This window comes from Chelonus insularis, unplaced genomic scaffold (assembly GCF_013357705.1).
Source record: "Chelonus insularis isolate UGA/USDA-ARS -01 unplaced genomic scaffold, ASM1335770v1 contig_41_pilon, whole genome shotgun sequence".
Lineage (NCBI taxonomy): Eukaryota > Metazoa > Arthropoda > Insecta > Hymenoptera > Braconidae > Chelonus > Chelonus insularis.
In genome coordinates this window covers 854,024-865,671 of record NW_023276571.1, presented here as the reverse complement: position 1 = coordinate 865,671, position 11,648 = coordinate 854,024, and the positions used below count along the sequence as shown (strand labels likewise).

The 11,648-nt window shown below is 27.3% G+C and overlaps 2 protein-coding genes across 3 annotated transcripts; both read right to left on the bottom strand.

The window, feature by feature from the left end:
- Positions 1 to 221: 221 nt before the first annotated feature.
- On the bottom strand, positions 222 to 3,180 carry Sply (Sphingosine-1-phosphate lyase). The gene is given in 9 exon segments (XM_035087834.1): positions 222 to 732; positions 864 to 1,131; positions 1,232 to 1,470; positions 1,549 to 1,737; positions 1,739 to 1,759; positions 1,839 to 2,072; positions 2,172 to 2,380; positions 2,552 to 2,901; positions 2,989 to 3,180. Coding segments are annotated over 8 exon segments (1,626 nt in total). The 5' UTR covers positions 2,895 to 2,901; positions 2,989 to 3,180; the 3' UTR covers positions 222 to 609.
- A 373-nt stretch (positions 3,181 to 3,553) lies between these two features.
- On the bottom strand, positions 3,554 to 11,602 carry LOC118069537 (dnaJ homolog subfamily C member 9). Of its 2 annotated transcripts, XM_035087721.1 has the most exons (4): positions 11,380 to 11,602; positions 10,936 to 11,250; positions 10,393 to 10,559; positions 3,554 to 3,954 (listed from the first exon to the last, which is right to left on the bottom strand). In XM_035087721.1, the coding sequence occupies exons 1-4, from the start codon at positions 11,474 to 11,476 to the stop codon at positions 3,718 to 3,720; spliced, it is 816 nt and encodes a 271-aa protein (XP_034943612.1). In that variant the 5' UTR covers positions 11,477 to 11,602; the 3' UTR covers positions 3,554 to 3,717. The 2 variants fall into 2 exon arrangements, 1 of the variants encoding a protein (XP_034943612.1); XR_004690637.1 differs by lacking the exons at positions 10,393 to 10,559; positions 10,936 to 11,250; positions 11,380 to 11,602 and adding an exon at positions 8,174 to 10,176 and having other exon boundaries at positions 3,816 to 3,954.
- Between the last annotated feature and the right edge of the window lie 46 nt (positions 11,603 to 11,648).

Here is an 11,648-nt window from a genome sequence, read left to right as displayed (position 1 = left end):
TTTTCTATTCTTCTTTTCCCTTATTTTCTGTCTCTCTTTATCATATTGCTATCTATTCTTAGCCTCTCAATAATCATCTATGTCTATATTTTTATTGAGTCATTATCTAATAGAAGGTTGTATATTCGTAATATACTAGTTTCATTCACTGAGTATAATAAATAATGAAATTAGAAAAAAATAATCAGATTCAATAAAATATAATTCATAACAAGAGGTACTTTTTTTTTTTTGAATAGATTATTTGAAATATTCAAATGAATTTAAGAAATTTCATAATGATATTGCTTCGACCATTTATAGCATATAGAACGTGAAATAATAGAAATGGTTCTCGATTCTCCGTACGAATTTCGTCGTATGATTGTTATGATAATGAATCATATATTACACCGATAGTTCAATTTCGCATTCTACGTTATTGGCAACCAATACTTAGTAAGCCTAAATTAAATTATGGAAATAACAGTAGACTCAAATTGAATTACTACTGAATTTAAAAAATATATTCTTTGTTTTTTATATGTATATACAAAATAAATTGTTTAAAATACAATATAAAAATAATTCGTTTTAGCCATAAAAAAAAATTAAATACTTTATTGAATATTAATTTTTTTTTTCTTCATCTTTAGTTTTTGGAGTAAAATACATTGAATCGAGAAATAGCTTGGCTAAATCTCCAACAACACTACGATCAGGTAGAGTTTGACTCATTCCATAGATGGCCAACTGAAATATAAAATAAACTTGTGAAAAAATTGAATTGAAACATTTATAAAATTAACAGTTATAATTATGGAATTATTGAATTTAAAATAAAGTTTAAAAACTTATTTATAACTATACGATAAGATTCTCACCCTTCCTTCTACAGGTTCCATAGGATTTTGTCTTATCTCACTTAAAATAGTCTCTACATCTCTTAAAAATGAATCGGCAACTCCAGGCTGTGTGTGAACAAAAGTTACACATAAATGAATTGCAGACGGGAATTGTAGAACATTCAAGTTCCAGCCTTTGGCTGTTAAACCCTCAGAAATTCGATAAATATGGAACTGTTGGGAGCCAAAGGCAATAACTGAAGTACCTGGCGTTCCAAAGATAATGATCTCATCCATTTTCCGTAGCCTGTAATTTATTTAGTAAATTTAATAAATCGTATTCATACATTTAACTCTTTTGTGATAAGTTAAGTGTCTTTAAGATTTTTGATAACATTGTGAATTACCTTGATTCAATATATCTGGTGGTTGCAATTATTTTCTTTGTCGCTTCTAAATAACCGTTATATCCAAAATGCATAAGTGAAGCCCAACACGCTGCAATTATTCCACCCGCTCTAGATCCATTTATCGTCGGAGATCCATAAATACCACCTGGCCAGTCGGTAGTTATTGTAAATTGATGATGTCTATATGTTTTATCCCGATAAAGAATAATAGACGATCCTTTGGGAGCAAAGCCATACTAAAAGAATAAGAAAAGTTTTTTTTTTAACCAAAGATTTAATGTAACGATTTTACTCTTTTCTTTTTTATCTACTACCTTATGGGTATCTGCTGAAATACTTGTCACTCCAGGAAGTTTAAAATCAAAATCAGGTATAGGAAAACCTGCTTGTGGCATAAAACATAATAAGAATCCACCAAGACATGCATCAACGTGTACTGGAATTTGATATTTTAGTCCTAATTCTGAAATATCTTTAATATTGTCCATTGTTCCATAAGGGAAAATTAGGTGTAGATCCAACAAGCTATAAATATTATATTAAATTTTATTCTAAAAAATGTATCTTCTCAGAATTGATATTAAATTAAGTTACTATAACTTACCATAATGGTATTTCTTGAAATAGCTCGTTTCATTGAATCAATACACACCTCATATTCATCAGTAATTGGTACAGTACGTACTCTAATGTTCAAAAATTGAGCAGCTTTATCAAATGCTGAATGAGCAGTTACTGGAATAATCATTTCAGGATTCTTGATACCTCTAACTTCTCTAGCATAATCTCTGTATGCTTTACACACTAAAATAATTGATTCTGTGCCACCAGTAGTCATCTAAAACGATAAAAATAAATATTTAAGTAAAATAAATGAATTATTTATATAATTAGATATTATTAATCAGTAAATTTTTATTTAATTTAAATTACTTACAGTCCCACATGTTTGGTCATCACCATGAAATAAATTACAAGCAATTCGAACAACTTCCGCTTCCATTTTACAAATTCCTGGAAATACGTCGGGATGCAATGGATTGGTATAAGATGCAAGACCATAAACATCAGCCATTAATTTTAACAAATCTTCGTCATTTCTATAAACTGTTCCCGAGACTTTCCCGTTCTCCCATTTATATTTACCTGGAAAATTAATTTTAACAATTTTATTAAAAAATAACATTTATTTATGCTTTAAGAATATTTATCGCAATTCATTAAATAGATAATAAATATTTTATATTAAAAAAATTAATAAATAAGGGAGTAATATCATGCATTACGATATTTATTTGTATAAATAAAATGTTTTACCTAGTTGTACGCATTTTTTAACATGTTCTAAAATTTCATCATGATTTAATCCCTGATTAGGCAATTCACAGATAAAAGGCATATTTTCAACTCGTTCTAATGCTTCTTTCTCAAATGTTTCATTTAGAGAATTTAATGTAGTCTCTATTTTTTCTCGCATTGATGGAATATATCTTATCAATCGAAATACTGTTTTTCTCCCTCTCTCTAATAAACTTTCATCTTCATGACAAAAATTCCACAGCCAAACAGCTCCAAGAACAGAAGTTGTAGTTATTCCAACTATTTGCCAAGGTTCTTTTTCTTTAAAAGTGTCATTAACAATATTTTTTACAAAGTCCATTTTATATCTGTAATCACAATAAATATATTAAATAGAATATTGTTTCAAAAAATGAGTATTAGAAAAAAAAAGTAAATTAAAGTTGATAAATTACCTAAAATATTTCTATTTGACGTCTTAAATCTATCTCAAATGCACGTTGAACTTTGAGTCATTGACTTGTACTGTTAATTATTATTGTAATTCTTGTTAACTTGATGTAGATAAATACATCTACTTATTTACAATACCACTAGTCTACTATATACTGAACACCTGTGTCTGTATGAAAATGATGTCATAGAAGTACCAAAAAAAATGAACAAGCCAGTTAGTACAGTACTTTGACAAAGAGGGCAGTATCAGTCAAGTTAGAAGCACGTGGTTTTTGATTACCCATTATTTTAAAAATAGAAAGAACTAAGTTTAGTTATTTTCACTAATTACAAAATATTATATGTAATTTATTAGGTTAAAAATACGAAAATCATCCTTAATTTTTTATGCTAATTTCTGAACTAATATTTACCATCAATAATATAAAAAATAAAAAAAAAAAATTCTTAGACCATCGATAAATAAAATAAAGAACAAATTGTATATATTAAATGAAAACACAGTTAATTTATTTATAAATAGAATCAATTGTACAGAGGACTTTTATAAGTAAATTTAACAAAATAATCAATTGAATTTAATACAAAAGATTAATTACTATTTTTAATTTTTTTTTCAATTTTTTATTTATTTATATATTTATTTAGCATATATTTATATATATATATATAGCAGGATAGATCTTAGTCACTTTATGTTCATCGTGTGATAAAAATTACTTCTTTAATTATGAATTTTTTTTCTTTTGTTTACCAGTTGTTGTTTTTTTAGTCTTCTTTGATTTTTCCGCTTTCGAAGCGTATTTTTCAATAAGAGAATCAAAAAAGTTTTCAGCTTCACCAGCTCGTTCTCTATTACGATTTTGAATCGCCAGTGCTAAATCATTTGTTGATTTTTGTTTTTCATCTTCTTCAATCTTCAACATTTTCGACAATTGTTCTGCTTCTTTAGCTTCCTTGGCCCACTGAAACAATAAATCATTCAAATTTAGAGATTCTTCGTCATAAATTATTAAATATTAAAATAGTTATTAAAGCTGTTTTATCAGCTGTATTTATATCAAATTTTATGCTTAAAACATTCATAGCTTTGCTAGTTTATTTATAAAACAATCGAATCACTGTGCTTCAATCAACGAGATTAAGAATTTTACGATCTTTAATAGATCTCAACTAAAGAAAGAAATATAGAAAATTAGTATTTATGATATACACCACATGCTTGTTGCCAAGATTATCAAACATATAGAAACAGATGTATTGGAATTTGAGTATCATGAGTGTTAATTAGAGTCTATAATAAACCTTTAGATGAGACCGAAAATATATCAACTGCATGGTTTATTTATTTAAATAAATCTGAGCACACTGATGATTTTCATCAAATTTAAATAAAATGTAATATATAAATAATAGATATTCTAAATCAAAATATAAAACCTAGATTAACTCTTTTTATACTATTTTCTTCCATGTTACTCCTTTATTTTCCAAGTGGATAAAAATTAGGATGAAATAGAAAGCAAAGTCCAACTTGAATCTTTTGATCCTAATTCTATTTTCATTCTTCTGAAGTGGATAAAAATTAGGATAGCCTCATTTTAATCTTATAAGCCTACTTGTTTATACCAAATATCAATTCTGGAAATGGTTAGTCTTGGAATATATGCAAGATAAATTAATTTATATTTTATTTATATAGAAATTAATTTAATATGTTTTGTCTTATGGTTATGAAGAGAGTCTATTCATCTGAATTTAGTTGTTTATAAAAACATTTTATAGTGGTAATAAAATTTATCAGATAATATCAAAATATTTTTTTTTATTTTGATAAGACCCATAGAATATTTATTGAGCTTTGCACTTCTTTCTTTTAGGTCCTTAGTTTTTAATTTATGTCAAAAAGGTTTGAATAAAATTATCCTAAACATTTATATGTATATTTTGTTATAATAATTGATAAATTAATCCTTTCCCATTATCCTATTTATATTAAATTACAATAAGATTAATATTGTAAACTTTGTACAAAAAATATTTAAACAAATAAAATGAATAATAATAAAAATTGATAGTTTTGTTAATATAAAATTACTTAAAGCTTAAAATAAAAAATAGGGTAAATATATGTAGGTATTATACTTTGATTCAGAATATTAATAAATACAGAAATGAATTAAAAATTTTTTTTTCAACATTTTTATATTCATTAATAAATTAAAAAATTTATTTGCACACTTAGCTATCACTTGGTATTAAACATATACATTAACACTAATTAGAATGATACTAAAGAACGATAAACTCAATTTAAAAATTTATTAGGTCATTCAGAGTTCAAAGTTAAACAGCAATTTTTTAAAGAAATTAAATTAAAAATTTGTTATCTTGATTTAATGACATTATTTTTAAAAACCTTGTATATTATATTGTAACACTGATATTAAAATTAATCAAAAAAATAAATGAGGTCCAATTTGATAAAAAAAAAATGAGTCGTGGAATCATTTCATTTTTACATGAATTCTCATACATTAAGAGTAGTGAACGCAAATATCAGTATTTATAATTTCTGGCAAGCTATCTAAGGCACCGACCTAATGTTAGGTTTTCATTGCATAACGAGCATTACTATGAGTCGATTGCTGTGACTTAACACACGAACATTTGATACTAAGTCTGAACCTCGCGTCACCGCTAATCGCAGCCGTCGATGAACTCGATGAGGTGAGGTCTAAAATTTGCTGCTTTGATGGTCAACAACATTAGAAGAAGAGCATGATAGAACAAAGAAAAATAAACAAATTAATGCTATTGATGATTTATTTTTTAATTTTAATTTTAATATTGATAAAAAATATAAAAATTAATGTATTGTCACATAAATTTTTAATTAAGATTAAAATAAATATAATTCTTTTTTTAAATTTACTTTTTCACAAATATGAAGTTTTAGTGATTTTCTTACGATTATATTCTATTGCTTTAACCATTGTTTTTAAAGTAAAAAACGGATATGATGTAAGAAAGTTCAATTATTCAAGAACAGACATTTGCAATTGTAAATTTTAATCAGCAATAATAACCATAGATTATTGTTTAGTAAAAATACATATCAATAAAATGATAATAAGTCAAATTATTAAAGTGATATTTTCTGTGTAAAGCTCATTTCAAAGAAGTAAATAAATTGAAAACATCAAAGCTCCAACTAAAACACAAGTACTGATTGATTTTAATTAGACCGCAAAGAACCCTCAAGAATGGAATTCATAAAGAATATGATAGTATTCATTAATCCTTATTTATTTCAATTTATACTTTCAAGAATGTCACTCTGAAACCATAGCTTTAAGATTTTTTTTAACAATGAACATTTTATTATCACATTTAAACAAGTAATTTTTTTTTTTTAGTAATGGTGATCAATAATTAAATATTTATAATTACTTATTGCTAAAAGGTTGGTTACAATTAATTAATTTAAATCGATTTTAAAATAAGAATGGGAAATATAGGATAGCTAATGCACTTTAAATACTTTCAAAAAAAAGTTTAAATGCACTGAGAAAAAACTTTACAGTTTTTATAGATTTAGTTTTGATGGTTACTTTAAATGATTTCATTGAAAAAAGATATTTCAATTGTATTCGATTATTTTAAATAGAATTATCTGAGTATTGGTTTATTTTTATGTTTCATTTTTTTTTTTTAAATCCATGGTGCCTCAGAAAGTAATTATTAATCCAATTTCACTGGTATTTAAACTCACTATAATCACTAACCAAATATCAAATTTATTTTACTATTTTATTACGAATATTTCAAATTTTTTTATTGATTAAATCAACATTTTTTTGTAAAGCGAATATTTTTTTTTTCAATGTAGAAAAAAAAATTTTTTCAAATGAAATAAAATGGATAAAAAATACATAAAATAGGTCAAAAAAAAAGAGAAAAAGTAGCAACTCAGAATATCTCTCGCTTATCATTCATCTTTGTAATAAAGTCAACAGAGTAGAATGAGTATCCATTACACTAATCATTCATTTAAAGTGTTTTTAATTAATAAAAGTTATAATAGACTACCACCCATGGTGAAAAACAAGAATTCAAGTGTGTTGACACAACTGTGAAATGTTTTTTAACTTAAGCATAACAAAATGCTTAGTTAGTTTGGGTCGACCTTGGTCTCCTTGAAGAGATTCATGTGCAGCTGGCTGTGCGCCCTGAGCTCCGGAAATCGAATAAAGCTCAGCACAGAGACGCGTCTTAAATCCGTGACAGAACACATTGCTCAACTGTTCTCTCACCGTAAAGGAATTCAGATCATTATATCAATGTATTCATTGGTAGCGTGCCTAGACTTCTAGGAAAATACGAACAAGTTCACGAGTTTGCTGGTCAAGAACTTTGATTTAGAATCATAGAAACACTAACTATGAATATATATATTTAATTTTTTATTCAAATTGAATGTTCTAATTTCAAATAGCCAATTAAAAGCATATCCATTCAAGTAATCATGAACAAAGCTTTGCTTCATGAGTGGCAGCAGCGCGAAAAAGCATCACATCACGCGCCCCTCAATCACTCGATATATAATAGTCTAGAAACTAAGCAATGGATGAATGACTCCGATTCGTTATTACATCTAATGACCAATTGTGTTAAAATCCAAAGATTGAAGGTCACACGTGAGCTTCCAAATGGAGTGATAGTGATGATGAAAACGATCATGATAAGGATCAAGAAAATTATACTGATCAAATGATTCTGAGTGGGAGTGTCAGATATTTATCATAAATGAAATCCATTTGTCCCTAAAAATGCTTTTGATTAAATAATAACTGATATTTTGATGAAAATGAATTTCATTATCATTTGATATCATAAATGAAATTATATTAAAAATCCAATTGACATCTATGATACATGCAATCAGACAGGTATTACATAATGTTATTTAGCTGATTGCTTAGAGAATCGCATAGGTAATTATTTCATTAGCACTACGGATGCAGTGCGACCCTCGTAGCTTGTTAATTTCAATTACTATTGTTATCATGAAATATATCATATTTATACTATTAGCATAACACAAAAAGGTCGATTATATTTATATGTTCTGATTCTATCATGATAATAGTAATAAGATAATGAAGAATGATTGATACGTACGCAATTCTCAATGAGCCGTAAATCTCATTTAACATTTCAATGTACTAATCTTCATTTTTTTCATCTCTTCAATAAACATAACACTGATGATGATGAAGTAATTTTTTATTCCGTGATGAACGTAATGTTGACTACTAAATCAATATCTGCAGGTACTGGTTAATAGCTTTTATTTAATCGTTATTAAAAAGGTACTGGAGTTTTTATGAAGCTATGCAAAATATATATCAAGTCTTGTCCTCTTCTCCTTCATTCTTTTCTTCTCCTTCCATCAGGTTTTTTTTTTCTCTTCTCACGACTAGAAGATTCTGGTAAGGTAATAAAAAATGTTTAAAAAAATTATCAAAGCAGAAATGCCACTTGATGTTGATGAGTTACAATTTGGTAATGGTTTATCAGTAGTTGTCACAACTGTTGAGAAGATAGTAACAGGTGGTTTTTCATCAACTTGTTGATAATTTTCTAGAGGATGTGAGTTTGGATACTCTTGTTGTATAGGTGGTCTTGAAGTTTGATAGTCATCAAATTCTTCATGAAGAGGTGATCCATCGGATGGCTCTCCATAAATAGGTGGTTCTGCATAAACTGGTGACTCTGCATAGCTAGGTGGTATAGTTTCTATTGGTGGATTATCAGTTTCATTAAAAACTTCATCTGAATTTGACCAGAAAATTTTAGCAGTTGTAGTTGGTACGACTACAGGTAAAGTATCTTTGTAAGGATCATAAGATGTCCTGGATGGTTGTGAAGGATAATATGGTTCATTGTATAAATCTTGAGATGTTGGAAGTGGAGAGACATAATCATTGGGTCTACTTTCAGTGACTATTGCTGGAAAATTATTTGTTTGATAATATGGTTCATTAACAGTGGGTCTTGTGGTATAAGACTCATGAATTGGCCATTCGTGAGTAACTTGAGTGGATACTTCATAGCTTGGATATGAAGCAGATGTGTAATCATTAGTTGTCGGTGAATTATCTTGACTTGATGGTAAATATTTAGAGTTTGAAGAATAAATTTCTGTGGTAGTTTCGACTGGGTGAGATACTATTAATCTTTCACGGTACATTGGCGTTGACGAATAAGTTGGTGTTCTCCAATCATTACGATTTAGCGACAACGATGATGTTGGTTTTATTAAATCTTCTTTAATTTGTTCCCACTCAAAATCACGCTCAAAATCTATATCTTTTTCTCTTAAAATCTCAGAAATGGCATTAGGACATTTTAAATGTGGATTCTGGTTTAAAAATATTCTTTTTAAATCATTCAAACGTGACATTTCATCAACATTTAAACATTCTATTTTATTTCCAGCTATTCGGAGATCTACTAAACCTGGTAAATTATCAAATACTCCATTTTCAATTGTTTCTATTTGATTATAGTTGAGATCGAGATATGTTAAATACATCAATCCTTCAAACCAAGATGCTTTGACAGTACGTAGATGATTATTATCAAGACGAAGTTGTTGAAGATTTTTTAGTTGTTTAAATGCATCTGAAGTAATTTCAGCAATTTGACAATGGGAACAAGCTAGTACCCAAAGATTGTCCCCAAATCGAGAAAAAGTATCGCTCGTTATACGTTCTAAAGCAACGTTTCTTATTTGAATCTTTTCAGTTCGTTCAGGAATCGAATATATATCGTATGGACTACCATTTTCACATGCATATTCAATCATATCATTATTAGGAACATGAACACAAGTGCTTGATACATGATTTACAATAGCTAAAAAAATTAATATCAATTTTTTTACACTCATTTTTACAAAATTCACTTACACCAATTGTAAGAAATATATTTCTTTTAATTCTGAGATTTTTTTTTTATCAACTAAAGCACATTTTTCAATCAGTTCGAATGTATAAAATATTCAATTCAAATTGTTAAATTAAACTAGAAGAATACGAGAAAACGTCTAAATGATAGACTGAATCGTATTTTCTTGCGACGCCGTTATTTATTTATGACCACTACCCCCTTCTATTTAAAACTCCCTCCTACTCTTAATGATTCTAATCAAATTTAACAACTACCGCCTATCGGTACAGGAATAATATTCTTGAATGTCTTGTCAGAGGCATCTTGTGGACTTTTTAGCAATTTTCTTGCACATTTTTTGTGATAATAGAAACAATGATGATAACCCAGTATAATTCAATCATCACATCGTTTCAGAAAATATTAAATAATCATTTTATACTCACTTTTCGTTTTCGACGAAGTTTTTTCTTTTCATTTTCATGTGTGAATGCTCTGAATGCTGGTACTTCTTCGTCTTCAATAAGTTTTGAGATTATTTCACGGAGTCGCGATTCATCTTCATAATTAACAAAAGGAACTGCTTCAAAAATATAATCCATATCACCTTTACCTGAAAGATAAATTATAGAGCTAAACGTTCTTTTATATTTGTATAAAATTATTAGCTATTATGAAAGGTATGAATACAATGACAATCATTAAAAACAATAAAGTAATCACTAGGTCTAAAGCTTGAAACAAATTAAATTAAAATTGCATTGTTATTATTTATAATATACTATGCAAAAGTTGTAATAATAATCAGAACTTTTGGACTTTTAGAAAAAATGAACAATTAAAAATTCTCTAGACATTGTTAAAAATATAAGAAATAAATGTCTATGAGAGATTAATGATCAAGATAGAGTAGAAATAGTTGGATTAAATAATGTGTTTAAGGAAATTTAATGTTGTAATAGTAAATGGTCAAGTGAATATAAACTTACCATCAATATAAGCTCTTTTGAGATCTTTAAGTTCAGTTTCTGAACCTTTATAATTCTTTTCATAGTTTTCAATGTCCTCAACTGTGACAACTCTAAATAAAGATCGCCAATAATCGGCCCAGTTTCTCATGGCAACTTCTTCACTCTCTTCATCATATTGACCTGTTTCATCGTAAATCTTTCTTTTATCATTGTCACTTAAAACTGAATGTATAAAACTGAGAACTTTGAATTTTTCAGTAGCTTCTTCTTTTGTCTTTTCATCAACACGATCAGGATGGACAAGTAGTGATAATTTATGATATGCTTTTTTTACTAAAAAAATAGATGGATAAAATGTTACAATTTTTGTAGATAATATAATAAATTACTTTATATTCATTAATTTTATTTTAAAATTATAGAAAGGATTACGTATAAACCCTGAAACTAAATTCATCTTACCTTGTTTTTCATCGGCATTTTTGGAAATTTTGAGAACTTCATAGAAATTTCGAGTTCCGAAATATTTTTCACACGATTTAACGAGCTGTTGAGCCATTATTCATAAATTAGAATAAATTTTAATGTTGAATTTATTTACGAAATGTAATCAGAGCAACAACTATCAATTTGACAAGAAAACGATGCAATCTGCCATTTTTACCGCGAAATTCCCTGAAATTATTTGTGGAAGGGATAACCCCCTCTTTCTTCTTCAATTTCAGAGTTTC

What these genes read in the sequence shown, in the direction of transcription:
- LOC118069537 (XM_035087721.1), bottom strand. Translation starts at nt 11,476, where the DNA reads ATGGCTCAACAGCTCGTTAAATCGTGTGAAAAATATTTCGGAACTCGA. An exon ending in CAAAAGAGCTTATATTGATG is followed by an intron (nt 10,560 to 10,935) that starts GTAAGTTTATAT and finishes TTTATCTTTCAG; the next exon opens with GTAAAGGTGATATGGATTAT. An exon ending in AACTTCGTCGAAAACGAAAA is followed by an intron (nt 3,955 to 10,392) that starts GTGAGTATAAAA and finishes TTATTGTTTCAG; the next exon opens with TGGGCCAAGGAAGCTAAAGA.